Here is a 22,782-nt window from a genome sequence, read left to right on the forward strand (position 1 = left end):
GCTACTTACAGATGGTGCAACCCTTAGTAACAGTACAGATGAAGATGACAAATTATCAGGCCTACTGTACATCTTACTGTAGAAATTATTGTTGAAAACTAGTCTACGTTGGAAATGTTGCTGTTAAAATACAAGTAATAATTTGGTTTCTGAACTGGAATAAATTGATTGATGCAAGATGCTTTTTGAGGCAAAAACACAGTTCTGGGTTGCTCATCTACAGCAGGAAGCGGCCCCCTGCCTGACTGAGAAAGCAGTAGATGTTCTGATCCAGTTTGGTACCACATACCTATGCGAGTCATTGTTCTCAACTCTGACATACTTAAAGAACAAGTACAGAAACAGTCTCATTGCTGAGTATGACCTCAATGTTGCACTGTCAAAAACTGAGCCAAGAATAGACATGCTTGTTGAAAATTTCAACCAGCCACACACCTCTCATTAGGACTGTGTGTGTGTATTCTGGTCTACATCTGTCTGATGTGTTCAATCAGTTTATTCTAGTTCAGAATAAAAAATATGTATTGAATTTTAAACAGCAACAGTTCCAACCTAGATTTTCTTTTAACAATAATTTCTACAGTAAGAAGTACAGTAAGCCTGATAAATTTTAATCTGTACTGTTACTTAGGGTTGCACTATCAAAAAGCCTGTGTGTGGATTCTGTTACTAATCTGTGTGATGTGATCAATCAGTTTATTCCAGTTCAGAATTAAAATTATTTATTGTATTTTAACAGCAACAGTTCTAACCTAGACAGATATGTAAGAGTGTTTTTAATGGTGGAAAATAAACATGAATGAATATTTAATTTAATTGTTATTTTTTGTTGTTGTCTATATTGCATTTGTTTTCAGCATAAGGGCAATGAAATGTACCTTAAACTGCAGAAATTGAGATAAACACCCTCCAAAATAAACCATCAGGCGCAGGCCTTGTAAAGGTTCTCTCCAGTTTAGCCCTGAAGTATGGGCGCCAGCAGAGATTGACATTGGTTCAGTACCGCAGTAGAGTCCCCAAAAAGGATACTGCTGGCTGAGGAACTGCGTTTGAGAATGGAACAATTACTCTTGAACAAAATCGTCTTCTACAGGAACTACTCAATTTAGCCAAAAATAAATAGGACACAATGATCAAGTTGGATGACAAAACTCCTATGCAGCAGAATACCACCCTTAGATACGACCTGAAGGAACTCCAGAACAGTCATGCGCTACAGCGTGACTAACCAATAAAGCAACCAAGCTCGCAACCGGAGCTCGGTACACAAAAGAGTGAAGACGACAGAAGGTTTCAGACCTTGCCTATCTCAGGTGTCCCTCAGTCTTTTCCTCTTGGCCATGCGGCACAGAGTAATATGGCGCCTCCACGCCAACAAAGCCAAAGATTGGCTTCTCTTGGCCTTTCGGCCCAAAATTTCCCACAGGATGAAGCCAACCCTCTTCACGCACTTGACACGAAACGCCTTGACAAAATCGTCAAAAACTTCTGCACCTTTGACCCCTTTCCAGGGAAGCCAAACAACACAGACGTTCTTAGCAGACATAGAGGACGGCTGGCTGGATGGCTACCCTGACGCTATGGGTACTGACAGGCTTTACCTGTTGAAGCGAACGTCGAATAGACATGTGACAAGGTTAATCCGTCTACAACAGCAACACGTGCAAAACGACTCCGTGAAACTTGCCACGGCTTTGAAAATAGAATTCAGTGGTTCTGCGACTCGCAAACACGACAGCTCGCTGACTAACACTGTCAAACAAGCTCGGATTGAACACCCACAAGCATACTATCATAGGCTTTGTTCAGCTTACTTTGGCCTACTCACTGAAATAGGAATGGAAGAGCTATTACCATTCAAACAACATTTTTCTGTCGAACTTGTATCCCAACTTCATTAACTATTTGGGCCCTACGGCCCACTTTGGTTTGCCAATCTCAGAACTCAGAGAGTGTGCGAGTACAGCTTTTGAGACATCAAAATGGAGGCGCCCAAAGAGTATAGGAGTGTTGAGAGATGACTGCACAACAACGGTATCTACCACAAAACCAATAACCATCGCGGTTCAAATAACTATAAAGAACGTCGCCAGCGAAACGACTACCGCTACAATCAACCTGATCGCTACGTTCCTGCACCCAACCCCCCACACAAATTGTCAGGGCACAAGGGTAACAAAGGGTTCAATGATGATCAAAAATGTAGACCAATACTCTCTAGAATATCTGCTAAGAGAAGTACAAAAGCATCAAGAATTTGAGAAAGAGGAAAAAACTATGTCACCATGACTAGTCATGGAATTGCCTGAGAAAAGGTCAGATGAAATGAACACCATTAGCGAGGACGTAAAAAGATCAAATTACCCCTGCTCTCACTCAAAACCCTATCCAGGGCCCGCTCGATCAAGAAACAAGCCCCCGGGCTTTGACTATAGACTCATAAAGAAATGTTGTGACGCAAACAAGGCAAACAACATCGCAATAGCCAATTCCACTCAAACTCCGATAAGGCGATCTGTTTTCACCATGAACACAAATGACACATCACGCTGTTGCCAACAATCACTCCACTTTGTGGGGAATGTGACCACAGAGTGCAACTCTGAGGGTCGCTGCCTGGAAACAGTCCTGGAGGACTGCTTAAACTGTGATGTGGTAATTGATTCGGGCTCGACAATATCGCTCATCTCTCAAACATTGTTCAATGATCTCAAAAGGGCTTTGAACCCAGCTAAATGTTGGTCTAAAAATGGAACGATGCGACACTAAACCTCGAGGTTTCACTCAGACTACCTCGCCTCTCACAATGGGTCTCATGCTGAAACTACACTTCCAAGACGTATCGCTTGTTCACCCTGTGTATGTTAGCAGCCTCGACACTGAACACCTGCTACTTGGAGCAGACTTGATGGATCGTTTGATCCCACTAATGGATTGGAAAAACAACCAAGTATGGTCACAAGTAACTGTGCCGTCTCCACTTATCACACTGTCTTCTCCTAACGCTGGCTGTAACAGTCACCCACAAGGAGTATCTGTCGACAGGACTCCTTGGGGAAAAGATGTTTCGACACCTCTTGGTGCGGAATTTGACTCGAGCAGATATTACAATATCTCGTCACATTCAATCAGCAAACCTAATAGACTCTTATTTTCATGATTTCGAACCAGCAGTCTCTGTGAGTGAGCCACTTCCCTCCTCCTTGGAGTCATGCGATGCTGTGGCTAAGATGAACTTCTCTTGTCCTTCAGGTCACGACAGCCACTGAGCATTTTGAAGCACAAACACCAGGGCTTTTGGTTGAAAGGTTACAGCCAATCTACTAACTACGCGGCTACTGACAACTCGTACAAAGGGCACAAACTTTTCGTTTGGGGTGGGGGGGCTACATGTAACACTGTATGAGGCCGTCCGATCAGGAAATCAAGTTGTAAACTTCCCCATGAAAACAGAGAGGAGCGGACAAGCCCCTCGACGAGGATAACCTTAGAATACATCTGAGATATCACAGTGGTCGTAAAAGAAGCCCAGTGGACTTTCCACCTCCCCCCCAAAAATTGTAACAATAATCACTTCTTGCCATGTGTAGTCTCAACTACAATGCAACTACTGTAGTAAAATGCTCTAATCATGTGTTCCGGTAGGATAACATTTTGGGATAAATTGGTAGGGTAGCTGGCCCCCTTTGGTACCAGTACCAATGCCAGCAACAGTCAGTCCAGCCACAGTCCGTAAGAAGGTTAGAGACCTAACAATTTGAATTGCCCTTGATAACAGCGACAGATGAGGTAGTAGTCGCTCAGATTTCAACACGTGGAAGAGAATTTCCAAAACACTCTTCTGATGGTTAACACACATGCCACTAATAAATAAAACCTTCCATTCAGGAGGAAAGTTATTAGAGGTCATGAACCATGATCAAACCCCGTACGACTGGTTCAGTGCTTATAGAGTACTTCCGTTGTGAGGTTAGTTCCACCGTGGATAGCATAGCTATGAAATAGACTCCTTCATACCTATCGCCACTACAATGGTGTAAGATACATTGACTTGTAATAAAACCACTACAGGTCCCCTTGGCATATGGCTTGAGGTCGGCACCGATTCTTACTGACACACGGTCATTGACATGGAAATTAAATGATGACATCAGACTCACTCTACCCAGGTTGCAGCCTACCAGGATACTTGGTTTTCTTGCCCTTGGCATGTGTACTTGTGCAAGCAGAAACGCACATGCACAACAAAACAATTAGTCAGGATTTATACTAGGATCACTTAAGGGTCCGAGCAAAATACCAGTCTTGGTAAAGTTGAAAATAGACCCTGAAGCCCCTTTGACTCTACAGCTACATTAATCACCAGTTTCTCCCCAGAGGTTCATAGATCATCCCTATAGACTGTCCGAAGCTAGTGCCTTATACCTGTAGACTTATCATGTAGTAATCAACTTAGGATAGTGCCCAAAGCAACACACCACTAAGTAAGATCGCCCTAGATATGACATTAGACAAAATGCCATGATAGAGTAATTTAGTCAAGACCGTGGACGTATATAGAATCGAGTCCAATTAGATTATTAAGGTGTGGTAACTATATTTTGTATATCTTTTTGTTCGTGTTTTTATTCTTAATTATTTTTATTTTTTTGACACATAGGAAGTGATACTGTCACAAACAAGTTCCCCATACGACCACCAGTTGGTGCCACAACGCCGCTCATTTGGGGAAGAAATGTAATGATGTATTGCGTGAGTGTTATTTTGGGTAATTCGCTTACTTAACATGTAAAATACATAAAAAAATACGGTGAGATGCTTTTCAAGTTATGGCATACAAACATAAAGAAATAAAACATTGCCCTAAATATAACCCATCCAATTAGTGAATATCATAAGTTAAAGCTGTTTAATATGAACAGCATGAAATAATGCAGAAAATGCTAAATAATCTATTCCACTCAGTAGTGGCTACTGTATTATTCCTTATTACGTTATACCGTTTATTCCCCAATTGGTTTTGGGACATTGTGGAGAACAAAGCTCCAAGCTCTAAAAACAATTACAATAATCACCAAACCGTTTTTTAATGAGATTGTGAAACCCCTAAAACACATTTCCTACACATTTTTTATATTCAAACAAAACCCTTTGTAACATACCCTTTGTGTAACATTTACGCATCATACTAAATACTAAAGGTAGAGTGGAATTCCACTCTGCATAACATTTATGAGAAGTTTATTAATTCAGGAGTTAAATTCACACTCTGCTATAAAATATGTAGTAAAACATTCTAACACTCAAAACCACACCGCCATCATTATCATATTTCTAGGCATGCTTTATTGCAGGTAGATTTTTAGAATTGTTTGTTTCAATATCTGTGTTTTTTCATGCACATAGATTAATCAATCAAATTCTGATAAATACACTATATACAAAAGTATGTGGACAGCCCTTCAAATTAGTGGATTTGTCTATTTCGGGTGTATTAAATCGAGCACACAGCCATGCAGTCTCCGTAGACAAATATTGGCAGTGGAATGACCTTACTGAAGAGCTTAGTGACTTTCAACGTGTCACAGTCATAGGATGCCACCTTTCCAATAAGTCAGTTCGTCAAATTTCTGCCCTGCTAGAGGAGTTGGAGTGGTGTAAAGCTTGCTGACATTGGACTCTGGAGCAGTGGAAACATGTTTTCTGGAGTGATGAATCACGCTTCACTGTCTGGCATTCCAACAGACGAATCTGGGTTTGGCGGAAGCCAGGAGAATGCTACCTGCCCAAATGCATAGTGTAAAGTTTGGTGGAGGAGGAATAATGGTCTGGGGCTGTTTCTCATGGATCGGGCTAGGCTCCTTAGTTCCAGTGAAGGGAAATCCTAAATTTACAGCATACAATGACATTCTAGACGTTTCTGTGCTTCCAACTTTGTGGCAACAGTTTGGGGAAGGCCCTTTCCTGTTTCAGGATGACAATGATCCCAAGCACAAAGTGAGGTCCATACGGAAATGGTTTGTCGAGATCGGTGTGGAAGAACTTGACTGGTCTGTACAGAGCCCTGACCTCATCCCCATCAAACACCTCTGGGATAAATTGGAACGCCGACTGCGAGCCAGGTTTAATCGCCCAACATCCGTGCCCGACCTCACTAATACTCTTGTGGCTGAATGGAAGCAAGTCCCTGCAGCAATGTTGCAAAATCTAGTGGAAAGCCTTCCCAGAAGAGTGGAGGCTGTTATAGCAGCAAATGGGGGACCAACTCCATATTAATGCCCATGATTTTGGAATGAGATGTTCGACGAGCAGGTGTCCAAATACTCTTGGTTATGTAGTGTAGATAAATAACATACAGAATACGTAATCTCAGCAGAACTTTTAGCAGCTTTGCTTTTGACTTGAAACTCTGACACCCTCTGGTGGCATTTTCTAAATGAGGCATTATATTTTATACTACCCTCTAAGTCATTTTTGGTTTCAAAACTGTAAGTCCTAAAACACATGCTTAGTACTGTTAGAAAGGTAAGAACTGTGGGATTCTGATAAAGGTATGTGTGTACTACAGAGCCTGAGATACAGCAGGCCAAGATACAACAGGGAAGGGTTCCCCCAATTGTCCCCATGATAGGGAGATTTGAAAGGTTTCAAATAAAAAACTATGAAATAACACATATGGAATCATGTAGTAACCAAAAAGGTGTTAAATACATTTTGAGATTCTTCAAAGTAGCCACCCTTTGCCTTGATGACAGCTTTGCACACTCTTGGCATTCTCTCAACCAGCTTCATGAGGTACTCACCTGGAAGGCATTTCAATTAACAGTTGTGCCTTGTTAATTTGTGGAATTTCTTTCCTTAATGCGTTTGAGTCAATCAGTTGTGTTGTGACAAGGTAGGGGTGGAATACAGAATATAGCCCTATTTGGTAAAAGGCTTTTAGAACATTTTCCACAATTATTTCAAATAAAAACCTGAAATATGACATTTACATAGGTATTCAGACCCTTTACTCAGTACTTTGTTGAAGCACCTTTGGCAGCGATTACAGCCTCGAGTCTTCTTGGGTATGACGCTACAAGCTTGGCACACCTGTATTTGGGGAGTTTCTCCCATTCTTCTCTGCAGAACCTCTAAAGCTTTGTCAGGTTGGATGGGGAGCGTCCCAGCACAGCTATTATCAGGTCTCTCTAGAGATGTTAGATCGGCTTCAAGTCCGGGCTCTGGCTGGGCCTCTCAAGGACATTCAGAGACTTGCACCGAAGCCACTCCTGTGTGCTTAGATTCGTTGTCCTGTTGGAAGGTGAACCTTCGCCCCAGTCTGAGGTCCTGAGCACGCTGGAGCAGGTTTTCATCACGGATCTCTCTGTACTTTGCTCTGTAAATGTTTCCCTCGATCCTGACTAGTCTCCCAGTCCCTGCCGCTGAAAAACATCCCCACAGCATGATTCTGCCACCACCATGCTTCACCATAGGGATGGTGCCAGGTTTCCTCCAGACGTGACGCTTGGCATTCAGGCCAAAGAGTTCAATCTTGGTTTCATCAGACCAGAAAATCTTGTGTGCAGGAGGGCATGGGACAGAGGAGTGTGTAGTGTAGTGGTCGCAGTAGCAGAGAAGTGCTTGGGTGTACAAAATGTGACTTCAGAAGAGTTACAGGGTGTGTTGAGTGGTGGTGTTCTGTCCTCCCAGGCCGTAGGGTTAAATAGTGGAATGGGGTAGTGGGTTTTAAATGAGTGTATGGTTAGTCCCTTTTTCACATTTTGTATCAAAGTATGATGGATATATACCCCAGTCTAGTTGGTGGCGGTAATGCAACATATATTGGATGCCAACCGCCATTAAACCTCACCGAAGAAGACGTCTCTTGGCCACTTGAAACCAGTTGCATCTGGTTTGGATAGTGAGTCACAACGGATTTTCAAGCCTGGCATCTTAAATTGACCTTAGCAATCAAGTTATGGAGTACAAAATAAAAGACATAGACAGGTGAGGACACTTCAAACTCCCATTCACTTTTCCTATTGTAAATGATGAGCTAGATCAACGGCACATGTGGAGGATGCATACAAGGGAATGTGGATGGAGAAGGAAATGCTTGATTTACAATATACCTTTTCCATGCATGCTAAATGTTTGCACTTACATTGCATACTCTATGAAAATGACCATAGTATATGATGTATGGTCTTTATGGGGGGGGGGGGGGTACATTTGTGCACAGACAAACAAGCTAACAAACACATTGTTGGCACGCAACGAACTGAACCTGAACTCTCCATCTTTATCAATCAAACTTCATGTTCATACTGTTTATTTAACCTGTGGGTATCTGTTTCTTGTGTTTATCTGTTATGCGTATCAGACACAAAGAGAGGGCAGCCACAGGCTATTGGGTGCATTCAAAGAGAAGGATTGTATGCAGCCACATTGTTTGTGAGGCCCTGCTGATACGGTTGAAATGCAAGGTCAAGCACACTTTCTGCAGATCATTGTGATGCATTTCTAGGAGGATGGCTAAAAACAGAGGTTAACAAAGGTGCACATGGGTAACAGTGAGTAAGGTCATACAAGGGCAAATGGCACGCCATTCCCTATATAGTGCACTACTTTTGACCAGAGCCCTATGAGAAATAGGGTGCCATATGGGACACAGTACACACCCAAAGACTGCAGAGTCATAAGAGGGGGAATACACAGGGGAAGGGCTAAAGAGGAATGAGGAAATTATTATCTGAGGAGAAACAGGATGCATCCCAAATAGCACACTTTCCCCTATATGGTGCACTACTTTTGACCAGAGTAGTGCACCAAATAGGGAGCCATTTGGGTCAAAGAAAAGTCTGTCTGAGAGAAATGGTGCAAAGAGATTCATGTGTTTTCTGTTCCCAAGCAGCAGTGAGAGCACACCTATTTGACATCACAAAGGCATAGGTGACAGAGACAGAGGCACAGACATCATTATCATCCATGTCACAACAGGTGAAAGAGCATGAACATGCATGAGAGAGAAGTGTAAGGGGAGAGACTCAAAGAGAGGGAAAGACTGAAGGTGAGACGAGGCTGAAAGCATGACAACGGTAAGGTCCTACATTGACTTTGGGGAAAACATTCTGTTTTAATGGGGCAACATACAAATTAGCATTAAGGATACATCTAATTGAGGGTGCAATCCATAACATAACCCTAACCAGAGTGACCATTTTCTCTGGCCTTGTAAATAACAGTGGCTTTTAGAGGATATGAAATTAAAATCTAATGAAACAATAAAAGGATTGTAAAATCATGTAAAATGGTTTGATTATGAAGACGTAAGCCACTACAATATGCCAACCTCATGTACAGCCAAAACATGCAGTCCCAAAATACCTCTGACGTACAGAGTTGCATAATCGAAATGCCATAGACACAAAAGAAGAGGATAGTCCCGTGAAGGCGAAAGAAAGAAACCAGTCAAACCAGTAATATTGTTACGCTCGTCGAAATGATCGGACCAAGGTGCAGCGTGGTAGGCGTACATTTTGTCTTTATTAAAAATGAACACCTAAAAACAACAGAAGGAAACCTGAACGTCACATTCGGTAGGCTACACAGAGCTGTACAAAAAAACATCCCACAAAACTAAGGTGGCAAAACAGGCTGCCTAAGTATGATTCCCAATCAGAGACAACGATAGACAGCTGTCCCTGATTGAGAACCATGCTCGCCCAAAACATAGAAATAAAGAACATAGAGTTTCCCACCCGAGTCACACCCTGACCAACCAAACATAGAGAATAAAAAGATCTCTACGCTCAGGGCGTGACAGATATATTCATTATCTGAACTTAGCACATGTCAAAGCAATTTAATGGCTTTGACATATTTGACAATTTGCACTTTAAAAGCAGGCTTTTCAACATAATATGCAGTCAGAGAGACAGTAGAGGTTAGTTATAGAAAACAAACAATCTTTCTATCTGAAAGACCAGTCAGTATGTAACGGCTGATTTCCATGATTTATTAACAATAAACTGAACACTACACGAAACAAAAGCGAATCAAACCGAAAGACAGTCCCGTGTGGCACGAACACTGACACGAAATACAAACACCCACGTGAAACCCCGGCTGCCTAAGTATGATTCTCAATCAGGGACAACGATTGACAGCTGCCTCTGATTGAGAATCATACCAGGCCGAACACACAAAACCCCAACATAGAAAACAACACATAGACAACCCACCCAACTCACGCCCTGACCATACTAAATAAATACAAAACAAGAGAAAACAGGTCAGGAACGTGACACAGTAACATACTGTAAATGTTTAGCAAGATTTGTTTTGGGTGTCATGTTACTGATAGTCTGACAGTGGAGATGGCCAAAGTCAAGTGCTTTTGAGAGACAGGAACTCTCAGGGCCGGTTTCCCAGACCCATAGAACTTGCTTTTAATATCCTTCTTAGTCCATGAGTAGGCTTAATGTGGGTCAGCCAGGAAAAAAGCCCCCAGTTACTCTCGACAAACTATCTACCAACAATAAAAATATATCGCCCTACCATTTCCAAAAAGGAATGTTGTGAAAATGATATGGTCGGATATCCTATTCATTGGTTGGCTGTTGTGTCATCATTAAAACAGCGCCAACTTTCAGTGTGAAACTAAAGCCTTAACCCAACACTATGGCTAAAGGTATTTGTCATTGCTCATAGTTAGATGTATCTTGTATTTATGAGTCGTGGATGTTCCTCACACAGTAGACTTGATATCAGGGGGAAAGTGCAACATTTCAAAGCAAAGCTCTCACTGAAGATTTGTCCTGTAAAAAGACAAGCGAGAGTTTGCAGTGATTTGATGTTGTGGTTTCCCATCATTCTGCCCCCAGCCTCCTATACCCCCCAGGAAGTCATTCTTGGTGAAGTCATCCACGGTCCTCGGGTCCTATGACCTCCCATCCTTACAGGAGGATTCAGACAACCAAGAGGAAAACGCATCAACGGTAAGGATGATGCCAGAAGGAATGTTTTTCAAATGCTTCTTTGAGACAGTGTTACATTTTTGAATTGCGTTTGATAGAATTATACGGACAATGTAGGGCCCTGGGAATAGCCAGACACCAGGGGCTGCAAGGTCGGGGAGCCAATCTCCCTTTCGGCCAAACTTTGTGACTGCTAGATGTCAGAGCCCCAGGTGAGCAGTAGCCAAGTGAGATCAAATACAGCACAGCACTAACCTTTTCCCCAGGCTCAATTGCTATGACAGCATTACAAAGGTATGATTCAAAGACATGAAGAAATGCACCTTATACTGTTGTATGCAGGAGACCTGGGTTTCAAAACTCTGGTTGGTCACAATAGCTACATTATCATTTCATTCATCCTAATTGGCTATAACAGTAAAGTACTTATTATTCATATAATAATAATACTAATTTAGGGGGGTGTTTATATTTGTCCTGTTACACAAAAGTACGTAATGGAAATGTTTAAACTTTTTTGTTGCATATCCCAACTTCCTCTGAGACACCCGCAGGGATTAGGGTCACCATTGTACAAAGCCCCTGCAGCAATTAGAGTTAAGGGCAGTACGACGGATTTAAAAGAAAAAAATGTTTTACCTTTAGGTATTCAAACCGGAAACCTTTTAGTTACTTGCCCAACACTCTATGACACCACAACAGTGTATATACCGTTTAACTGCACATAATTGTGACTTTGTGATTTGTATCTCAGCCAAGTCTAACAGGAAGAAGCCAATCTGTGTACAAAATCAAGACTCGGCCGGCATTACCCCGGTGTATGTCCCACTCAGAGCCCCTGGACAAGAGGCCTCTCCCCCAGCTATGGCAATGTGATGGATACCCAGCTGAGTCAACAACACTCTCTCTTCTCTTGTGTTTCATTATATCTAGGTTCTTCTCATCCGTTTTCCTGTCAGAACCAGCATAGGAGATGCACGCACTGCTGTGCAGCGGCCCGGGGACCACTTCTTATTTTCCCCCTCTCATTCTACCCTTTCTAGTCTGGCTGTGTTTCACTGTGTTTCGCAGTTAATGTTCCAATTATTGTTGCTAAATGATTGATTAACTGTTTTGACAGACCTCCAATCAGACTGGCTCCCTAACGGACTATCAGAGCCCCGGTTTGAGCCCCCGTCCTGTTCGCCGCCCCCCAGTTCCTCCCAAGACCTATGGCACTCTTCTGAGCCCCTCTCCAACTGCAAGCAGGGACTATAACACTGTTGATAGATCTAAACTTGGAATGACTGAGAAGGTAAACCAAGAGGACCACTGAATAAGCCAGTATATAGTGTATACAGTAAGATAGGTTGAATAAAACAAATCAATCCACTACTCTTCTCTTGGTTTAACACAGGCCTTAGACGTGTATGGCAAAAATAAGCCCTCCCCTCCTCCTCTCCCATGGCCTGTGAGACCCCCTCGGTCCCCCATGATGTCCCGCTCCTCTTCAGAGTATGAGAGGACTCTACCTGAAATGCACCTATTACAACCTCAGGTGAGAGAGAGTACTTCATATTCATTGCAAAGAAGAAAACTGTCAATAAGATATCTTTGCTTCCTATGTATTGGTATAGGAATCCATAGAACGAAAGCACAGTCAGTCCCCTCGCCCTGTTCGACCCTCAGCTCGACCCAAATCTGAAACCATGTCCTTGTATGGGGGCTATGACGTCAATAGATCCCAGAGTCCGAGGGTAAGCACCACTCATTATTAGCATCACTCAAGTAACTTTTTAGGCCCTTATATCAATTCACAACTAACATCGCCTCTGGGGGGTTTTCATGTTCAATAGCCCTCAAACACAGACAATAAGAGGTCGACTCACCCTTCACGGGCCCCACCACGGCCAGGAGGGCCCCCCTCCCACACCCTGTCCCGTTCCCCCTCAGGGTTTGAAACAACGACCACACAACTCCAACCCCTGCTGCAGGTGAGAGCAGTACATGTCCCTGTCTCCAGCTGGTGCTGACAGAAGCACAAACACATACACACATGGTGCAGTGCAAAGGATATAGTACAACATTTATTTACTGTGATATGCTTTCATTGCTTTCATCTGAGGTGAAACAGATACTGTACGTGTGTGACAGAGAAGTGTTCACAATGAAATGTGTGAAATCTCTATTTATGTTCCTTCCTGAAACTCAAAATGTGCCCTTATGGTTATGAAATGTGCTTGTCTCTTGTTGATTTGTTTTCACATGTGAACAAGAACAACATGTGTTTTTGGAACACTTCACCTGTGACATTTCATAAGTGAAATCATATGCAAGTGAAATTTCAACTGTGAAATCATTTGCAAACATGTTTTTGGAACATTTCACGAGACCACGTTTACACATGTTGTCATGTGTTTAGTTTCATGTTATTACATGTTGCTTTACATGTTGTCACATTAACTTAACTTAAACACGTAGAATTCAGATCGTTTTTCCGTGAGGGTGAGGACCATGTTAGGATGTTTGTAAGATGTTCTCAAGACATTTGTTTTACCAGTCGTCAGGATGTCATGATGATCCCAGGTGGCCCCAAACGGTCCCAAACCATTATAATAAAGTAATGACACGGTGGTTTTAAAGTAAGTGGTACGCTGTTCAGCTGAAACATAACCCCACCTGGGATTTGAACTCACAACCTCTGGATTTGAGGTGCGCTGATCTTTCTGCTGCACCATAATATCTGTAACATTGCCCCTCACATTAATTACTTATAATAAGTCTCTGCACTTAGCAAAAGAGTGCCATTTGACCTGCTATTTTAGTTAATCTGACTATTGTTTCATCATTGATTACATTTATTTCTCTCAACAATTTGAGGTTTTACTAATGTTCGTGGGGCATATTATTGTGTTTAATGTTACTCCGGAATCACTATGCTAAATATAATAGTTTATATTGAGTGTATTATACAAAGCTGAGATTTACTTTGAAATCCAAAATATAGTAATGCAGGTGAAATCAGTTATTGACACAGACGTGGAGTAGCAGAAAGATCGGAATGCCGTGAACCAGGAGGTTGTGAGTTCAAATCCCAGGGGAGGACATGCTGAATAATAATTACAGAAAAATACGAAAATGGATGCACTCACTACTGTAAGTTATTCTGCATAAAAGTGACTGCTAAATGACTAAAATATAAATCAACATCCACAATGTGTGTCAAAGAAGTAAGTTGAAAATCACTGGGTGTGTATCATAATGACTAATTTTGGTTTTCACACAAAGGAGATCTTCCACATGTGAAATCATGTGGTTTTTCCGTAAGGGAAGGCTATGATACTATGATGAAGTTGCAGCAATAGAGTTGCTTGTGTCTGTAAAACAAAACTAAATTCATTCCATAGCCCACCAACACAAAAGGAGGATCTCTGCCTGCTCGTCCTCAACTCCCGCCCCCACCCTCGTTCACCCCCCCACCACCACCTGTAAATAAATCATCCCTGTCGTATCGACCTACCACCATCTTCCACTCAGAGTCAGACTACAGCGAGGTCAGCGAGGTTCAGGACCAATTATCTTATCTAGAAGTACTGCCTGATGAGAACACATTCCAGGTGAGACACACACACACACTCACGTGCCACACCGTACCTGACAATAAGTGGATATAATCCTACCTACATTGTATTCAATAAAAATAATTACCAATGGTTTTTGTATCTCTGTTATTTCAGTTCAACCCATCTAGCAGCGTCTACAAAACACAGGCAGCACCACAGTTCCAACCTGGTCAACGTTATCAGAACTATCAATTCAATAAGGAAGCAGAGGTACAGAGTGAAGTCTAAAATGATTGATTTGCATTGTAATGATTGGGGGAATTTTGTATCCTTCTTTTGTACCAATGTATGTAGTACATCCTATTCTCAATGTCTAAGCCAGAGCCAGGCTTCACATGAGGTTTTCCCTATTTCTGTTGCTGTTCACCTGCATTATTAGATTATCCATCAATTCAATTTGACCTAAAAACCTATTTGTACCTATTTTTGTTTTTCAGCGGGAATTTGAAAATCTAATGAGGTGGATGAAGACAGTGGGATGTGAGTTAAACATTATTGCGACAGATGTACAGTACCAGTCAAAAGTTAGGAGACACCTACTCATTCGAGGGCTTCTCTTTACTTTGACTATTTTCTGCATTGTAGAAAAATAGTGAAGACAGCAAAACTATGAAATAACACATACGGAATCATGTAGTAACCAAAAAAGTGTTAAACAAATCAAAATATAATATATTTCAGATTCTTCAAAGTAGCCACCGTTTGACATGTATTTTTTATTTAACTAGGCAATTCAGTTAAGAACACATTTTTGATGACAGCTTTGCACACTCTTGGCATTCTCTCAACCAGCTTCATGAGGTAGTCACCTGGAATGCATTTCAATTAACAGGTGTGCATTGTAAAAAGTTAATTTGTGGAATTTCTTTCCGTCTTAATGCATTTGAGCCAATCAACTGTGTTGTGACAAGGTAGGGGCGGTATACAGAAGATGGCCCTATTTGGTAAAAGACCAATGCATATTATGGCAAGAACAGCTCAAATAAGCAAAGAGAAATGACAGTCCACCATTACTTTAAGACATGAAGGTCAGTCAATTTGGAAAATGTCAAGAACTTTTCAAGTTTCTTCAAGTGCAGTCACAAAACCATCAGGCGCTATGATGAAACTGGCTCTCATAAGGACCGCCGCAGGAAAGGAAGACCCAGAGTTACCACTGCTGCAGAGGATAAGTTCATTAGAGTTACCAGCCTCAGAAATTGCAGCCCAAATAAATGCTTTACAGAGTTTAAATAACAGACACATCTCAACATCAACTGTTCAGAGGAGAATGCGTGAATCAGGCCTTCGTGGTCAAATTTCTGCAAAGAAACAACTACTAACAGACACCAATAATAATAAGAGACTTGCTTGGGCCAAGAAACACATTAGACTGGTGGAAATCTGTCCTTTGGTCTGATGAGTCTCAATTTGAGATTTTTGGTTCCAACCGCCGTGTCTTTGTGAGACGCAGAGTAGGTGAATGGATGATCTCCGTATGTGTGGTTCCCACCATGAAGCATGGAGGAGGAGGTGTGATTGTGTGGGGGTGCTTTGCTGGTGACACTATTTAAAATTCAAGGCACACTTAAGCAGCATGGCTACCACAGCATTCTGCAGCGATACGCCATACCATCTGGTTTGCGCTTAGTGGGACTATCATTTGTTTTTCAACAGGACAATGACCCAACATAACTCTAGGTGTAAGGGCAATTTGAGCAAGAAGGAGAGTGATGGAGTGCTGGATCAGATTAACTGGCCTCCACAATCACCCTGACCTCAACCCAATTGAGATGGTTTGGGATGAGTTGGACCGCAGAGTGAAGGAAAAGCAGCCAACAAGTGCTCAGCATATATGGGAACTCCTTCAATAAATCTAATGTATTTATAAAGCCCTTTTTACATCAGCAGATGTCAAAGTGCTATACAGAAATCCAGCCTAAAACCCGAAACAGAAAGCAATGCAAATGTAGAAGCATAGTCGCTAGGAAAAGACTGTTGGAAAAGCATTCCAGGTGAAGCTGGTTGAGAGAATGCCAAGAGTGTGCAAAGCTGTCATCAAAGCAAAGGGTGGCTACTTTGAAGAATCTAAAATATATTTTGTTTTGTTTAACACTTTTTTTGTTACTACAGTATTCCATATGTGTTATTTCATAGTTGTGATGTCTTCACTATTATTTTACAATGAAGAAAATAGTACAAATAAAGAAAATCCCTGGAATGAGTAGTTGTGTCCTAACTTTTGACTGGTACTGTATTTCGTATTATTTTATAATACATTACATTGTATTTAATTCATTTTTAAGGATGAAAGAACATGCAACTGTTCTTCTGTAATTGTTGTACTGTTCTCAGCTGTCTATGATTCAATAAGATGACCATTTATTACTGAGGGATAATACATTTGGTTTGTAATTGTGTATGTGTTTCTCTTTCAGGCTGGGAAAACATGCCTCCTTCATTTCATGGCCTCAGTCTAGAGGATGAAACCAGGTGAGGCCAGACTAAACTCTTACTGTACCCATGTGGTTAATACACCATTTCAAGGATAGAGGTTTGATCTTACATCTAATACAGGTAGGCATACCATTTAATCAGCACGTCTTTTATTAAATCCATCTTTTGAAATCCATCCCACCAGGGAGTTCAGCCAGAGGTGCCTCTATGTGAAAAATGGCCTCCGTCTGTTCAACTGCCTGCTAATGAAGCATAACGATACCCTGCGAGGCCACATCACAGAGCTCAACGACCTTGCCGAGAAGCTGGACAAAGTGCAGAAGAAAACCAAAACCATGAGCATCGCAGGGGGCACCACGGGCGCAATTGGAGGGGTGGTGGCCATTGTGGGCATTGCCCTCGCCCCCATAACCATGGGTGCCTCCCTCATAGGCACGGCAATTGGGGCGGGCATGGTGGCTTCGGGTACTGGGATGGGCATCAAAGCGGCCATGGACAACAACCAAATCAACTCTGTGGACAGAAAGAGGCTGGTGGAGGTGGTGCAGAAGTACAAAGCTGAGATAGCAGACGTGGAGTTGTGTCTTTGCTTCATCCACAGTGGGATGGCGGAGCTGAGGCGGTATAACTTCCACAGGCTCCAGCATGCTGATCCTGAGGCCCTGCGGATAGCCAGGGTGGCGGAGGCAGTGCATCCTGGGTGTAATAAGTCCCAACAGTTGGGCATGAAGTCTGAGATGATCCTGCAAGGATTTGCCAGAGACATGGACCTGTATTATACCGACAAGGATGGCCAGAGGCTGAAAAAGGGCTCTGAGACTAAGTTTGCCACCAGGATCCGTGGTGTGACCCAAGAGCTACAGGAGGAGCTCAATGAACTGCACCAAGTGTGGCAGACTTTCTTTCTAGCAGCCAGTAGATTTTGAGGTGTGTGTGTGCCGTCGTTAATGCAGTAAAGGTCTGGCAATGTTTTGGACACATGCAAGATATCGTTTTTTGGAGGGGGAGGCCGTAGGGAGGTGCTCATTTTTGAAGTGGGTTGCCCTATATGAAGCCAACCTTTGCTGACAAGTTGCTGAAATTTCACCCCCTGTGAACAGCCTTGGTTATCAGTGCAAACTTGCAGTGCTAATATTTGGGAGTCTCAGCCATGTACATAGGCTGACAGTACGTGGCTTTCAGATTGCAGGCCTGCATAGGACAAAGGCAAAGCAGCGGTACTGCTCTGTGTCAGCTGTTTTGGGCAGCTTTGCTGTATGGAGAAGAAGGTGCTTTCTTTATCCATAAGTCTCCATATATCCATGAACTTTGAAATGTTTTAATCCTCTCGACTGTCATGCGATTTGTGGATTCAAATAAACTATTTAAAATGTACAAGTGTGAATGTGAAATGTTTTATTATGCAGTGTGTACTGCTGAGAATATCCATGGGACATTTTATCTATATCCTATTTGTGAATTATCTGAATACTAAAAATGACGCGCAATAAACTTTATTGAAAAGTTGTTGGCTCACATAAATGTGATTAGTTTAAAACATCACAGGATGATTTCTAAAACTGGCCCCTGTTAACCCACAATGTGCCGAATGATACGGTTCCCACTAGCTTCTATAGCCACAAAGTCAGATTCCACAGCCACCAAGTCAAAATTGGCAAACAAAAATAGATTTTGGTCTTAATTCAAATTTAGGGGTTAGGCATAAGGTTAGCAGTGTGGTTAGGGTAGGTTTAATATCACATTTTAAGAAGATAATTTGTAGAAATGGATGGGGTTTATGACTGGTTATAGAAGCTAGCGAGGACCTGTGGAAGGATATCCTAGGTCTACATCAACGATGTATATAAACCCTTGACTGTTTATGCTATGTAGTGGCCATTTAGAGGCTTTGAAGCCACCGGTCGGCCATATTGGTAATCACCAGTAGGCTCAGTCCGCCATAGGACTGAATGGAATTCTATTTCAATTAAATGTTTCAAGGCCAAATTACATATATTTAAGTATTTTGTTTGCTGTAGTTGGGGACAGTAACATTAGTAACCTCTAAAAATGTGACTAAGGAAAATGTTATGTATTTTTCACTTTTTCTTTGTATGTTTATCTCACGTAATATAATTTAAAAGTATGCATTAAGGTGTCTGTAATAGAATAAACGTGACAAAAATGAATGTGGACATTAATAAATGCTTTTCTATAAGTTCCAAAATATGTTTTACAATGGTGGGGGTACCACGATGGAGGCACGGAGGCTTCAACACAGCGACTCCTATAAGTCTTCTAGTATGTATATATAAATCATTGGTCTTTTGGGAGTTGTATATTACGTCGCGCTCTCAAAATGCGCCATTTTCTACCAGCGCCCAACAATATCAACATTTAAGTGACACCGCTCTCTTGAGCGAAATGGCAGTTTAACGGCTTGCGGCGGTCCTAGCAGCAGCAAATCCAACAGTGCATCAACCCAGTGCACTGCTTCAACTTCATATTTGTCAAAATGACGTAAGTATATATTTAAGGATTTTATTTGTAAGCAATTTGCTAGCTAACAGCCCAATGACGTCAATGAGCTCTAACCTCAATTTGTGAAGCTATTAGCCTGCTTCTGTTGTGTAGCGAAGTATTTTCTAAATACATATAGTAACGTTATAACTTGCCGTAAGGTCGCCAGACAAATCCTTGGAATGACATTGGATACAAACGTCACGAGTCAGATCAGAGAATGTTACATTGTATTTCTTTCGGGCAAAAGGGTCAGTGAGTTGTTTCATAATTACAGCGCTAGACATTGTCACCAATTGTTTAAAAATAGGTGGTACGATTTTATGGAATTTTCCAGGAATGCCAACGTGGCAAACAAAATGGTTCGTGTTTTTTTGGGGGAAACAAAATGGCGATATAATCAGTGTTTAAGGCGGGAGGGTGTACACAAGTGTGGCTGTTGGTTATGGAGGCGGAAGCAGCCATCTCATTCGCTAGACACACTTCCATTCTGACGATGGTTGCTGTGGAAACTGACCTCATTTGGCGCGTTTGCGAGTCACAAGACAAAGGCAGGGAGGGTATTCAGTGCCAGCGTTGTAAAATGGTAGGGGCAGTGTTTTGCACAAAACGCATTACATATATAAACATAAGTTCAGACTTAATGTTTTTCCCACCCAATTCAAAATGTGCAGCCAAATATTACATTACACAAAATAACACTGCCGACCATGACATAATATAAAAATCAACAAAGGAGAAAAAGCTAATTTGCCTACATTATGAGCTACTGTTTACATTATTACATGCTCACCATGTCTAATCCTGTCTCTTTCCCAGGTCCCTTGTGGAAACCCTCAGCACTGCTGTAGTTGACAGCATAAAAGAATCGCTCAACCTCTTACTGCCGTACCTACCATCTCAGATCCTAGTGACTGAACAACAGAGCTATGACCATGATGAGTTCACAGTTTGGCCTGGACGATATGGAGGCCCTACTCTGGGGGCCTTCCTCTCTCATGGCTGACCCCATGGGGTCGCTGCGCCACCAAGATGAAGTTACCTCGATAGAGGGGGGGGCTTCACCCCTCTCGTCATCTTCCTCTTCTCCACTTCTCCTTCTATCCCCTCCTCCCACTCCGCCGTCACTGCTCCTCCAGGAAGAGAAGGCTGGGGCAGACTTGCTGTCCTTCCCTTGGCTATCTGCTGACCAGCTAGGCCACACCCATCACATTGGTGCAGATGATGGGAAAGGTGAGGACCACAACATCCTAAGTCCTCCACATGTATGTTCATACTGGTCAACAGTGTGTAGAAATCCATAGCAATTTATATTTTATTCCCATTATCTGTTTTTTGCCGTATAGAAAAGGTAATGACTTATCACAAATTTTAATTCCAGGATATTACTTTAGCTATTGAGCAGCTGATTAACCCTCTCTTTGTCCTCCACAGAAGATGCCTTTTCTGGCATGGACTGGATGGCCGAGAGGGTAGACCTGAGTGAGTTTGATCTGGACTCCTTTATTGGTTCCTGCAGCCCAGACGGTTCCCCCAGCTCCCCTGAAGACCTCATCACTTCCTTAGAGTGTCCCATGGAGCTGGACTTACTCCCTCTCCCTACTCGCACGGACCTCCCCACCACCACTGATCCACTTCTCCCCCCGACCGTGTCACAGCCCCAGGAAGACGCTCAGGAGGTGTTTCATTCACCTCCCCCCTGCGTCCCTGATGCCCAGGAGGAGCTGGAGATCAAGTCGGAGCCCCAGTCCCCAGCCCCCTCTCCTCCTCCATCACCCACCTTCACCTTAGAGTTGGGCAGTGAGGTGTATGTCTCCGCGAGTGTCAGCGAGAAGCCGCTTCACCTGGAGGTTCCCCAGCCGGTCCCCAGCATTGTGCTGTCTCTCTCCCCAACCCGCATCGTCGTCCTCCTGGCCCCTAAACAGGAGGTCGGCGTGACAACCACCACTATCACCATCCCAGAGATCCTCTCTGACAGTGACAGCAGCTTCAGCTCCTCTGGTCAGCTCAACCAGCCCTCCATCGCCACAACTCAGTCAAGTTTCCAAAACGAGAGCAAACCGTACCCAACACCCCCCAAGTCTAGGCCACAACATCCAGACCAGCCCACCACCACCACATCGAGTGGGACAATGAAGTCCTCCACTGGAGGACCCCCGAAGGAGAAGAAGCTCAAGAAAATGGCACAGAACAAGACGGCGGCCACGCGCTACCGCCAGAAAAAGAAGACTGAGCAGGAGGCCTTGAGCGCGGAGTGCGATGAGCTCGAGCAAAGGAACCACAAGCTTGCGGAGAAAGCGGACTCCATCGCCAATGAGATCCAGTATCTCAAGGAGCTCATGGAGGAGGTGCGCCAAGCGAAGAGCAAGAAGGGCCTCGTGACCTCTAACTGTATTGTGTAACCCCGAAGTATCCCACTATCTAAAATCTATATGCTTTTTAAATGCGTGTATTGTATTGAGACTCCCAAAGCCCAAGTTCTATTGACATTTGACCTTCCTGCCTGTCTCTTCCTTTAAGAGTGAGACTATTGTTCTTGTAGCTTGAGTTTGATGTAGTCGCTGATCTCTTGTATGAAAACCTTAAGTATTTTCCAGACAGAAACAGTATATTGACTTATGTAATTAGTCTGATCTTTTGTAGTCTTTGTCATCGTTTATTATCAATAGACGTGTCTATTGTTGTAGATGCATGTCTTAAATAGGCTTTGAAGGCTCTTATTCATATGTACTTTTACTGTAGTCTGAATCATATCTAATTGTATTCCTTTTTTTATCTATTAAAAAGTCAAATCCATTTGGTTTTGTGCTTTTCATTTAGCAAACAAACTGGGAATGGGAATATACAGTGATCATGATAAGGTATATTATTGGGACCAATTTTGCCATTACCATAGTCGTTTCAAAATAGGGCCCTTGGCCTGCCTTGTCATTTGGCAAATACAGGTGTGAATGTTTGTGTTCATAAGTGTGGAGGCAAGTTGTTTAAATATAGCCCAGATTTGACCCGCTCCAGTGCTCTCCTGAGTCATGTGAAAACCTGTTCCGTGTAGGAACATTTAACAGTGTGTTCTGGCCCAACATAAAACCCTTTACCCAGATAAGGGTCAGGTTAAACAACCATTGTGTGCGCTCCAACCCTATCAGAAAGGTCTACACATGAGATATTACAATAAGCATGTGATGCTTCTTTCTAGAGAGAAAACAAGGACTGGGTTCTAAATTGCACCGTATCACCTACATAGTTAATTTACTTAGTTCATTGTGGGATACTACAGGAGCCAG

At 42.6% G+C, this 22,782-nt stretch overlaps 2 protein-coding genes across 3 annotated transcripts; both read left to right on the top strand.

The window, feature by feature from the left end:
- Positions 1 to 8,862: 8,862 nt before the first annotated feature.
- LOC139580882 (uncharacterized) lies at positions 8,863 to 18,505 on the top strand. The gene is made up of 11 exons (XM_071410007.1): positions 8,863 to 9,080; positions 10,869 to 10,982; positions 12,082 to 12,255; positions 12,358 to 12,498; positions 12,578 to 12,697; positions 12,797 to 12,934; positions 14,348 to 14,557; positions 14,678 to 14,773; positions 15,001 to 15,043; positions 16,981 to 17,035; positions 17,184 to 18,505. Exons 1-11 carry the CDS (start codon positions 9,072 to 9,074, stop codon positions 17,923 to 17,925), a joined length of 1,842 nt encoding a protein of 613 aa, XP_071266108.1. The 5' UTR covers positions 8,863 to 9,071; the 3' UTR covers positions 17,926 to 18,505.
- A 799-nt stretch (positions 18,506 to 19,304) lies between these two features.
- On the top strand, positions 19,305 to 22,294 carry LOC139580895 (cyclic AMP-dependent transcription factor ATF-4-like). Of its 2 annotated transcripts, none has more exons than XM_071410034.1 (3): positions 19,305 to 19,498; positions 20,318 to 20,731; positions 20,933 to 22,294. In XM_071410034.1, the coding sequence occupies exons 2-3, from the start codon at positions 20,428 to 20,430 to the stop codon at positions 21,898 to 21,900; spliced, it is 1,272 nt and encodes a 423-aa protein (XP_071266135.1). In that variant the 5' UTR covers positions 19,305 to 19,498; positions 20,318 to 20,427; the 3' UTR covers positions 21,901 to 22,294. The 2 variants fall into 2 exon arrangements, with proteins under 2 accessions (XP_071266135.1, XP_071266144.1); XM_071410043.1 differs by having other exon boundaries at positions 19,359 to 19,498; positions 20,936 to 22,294.
- Positions 22,295 to 22,782: the final 488 nt, after the last annotated feature.

This window comes from Salvelinus alpinus, chromosome 1 (assembly GCF_045679555.1).
Source record: "Salvelinus alpinus chromosome 1, SLU_Salpinus.1, whole genome shotgun sequence".
Taxonomy (NCBI): Eukaryota; Metazoa; Chordata; class Actinopteri; order Salmoniformes; family Salmonidae; genus Salvelinus; species Salvelinus alpinus.

Coding starts and splice junctions, on each gene's coding strand:
- LOC139580895 (XM_071410034.1), top strand. CDS start 20,428: ATGACCATGATGAGTTCACAGTTTGGCCTGGACGATATGGAGGCCCTA. Junction 20,732..20,932: donor TGGTGCAGATGATGGGAAAG/GTGAGGACCACA, acceptor TGTCCTCCACAG/AAGATGCCTTTTCTGGCATG.
- LOC139580882 (XM_071410007.1), top strand. Junction 12,256..12,357: donor AACTTGGAATGACTGAGAAG/GTAAACCAAGAG, acceptor GGTTTAACACAG/GCCTTAGACGTGTATGGCAA. Junction 14,774..15,000: donor AATTCAATAAGGAAGCAGAG/GTACAGAGTGAA, acceptor TTTGTTTTTCAG/CGGGAATTTGAAAATCTAAT.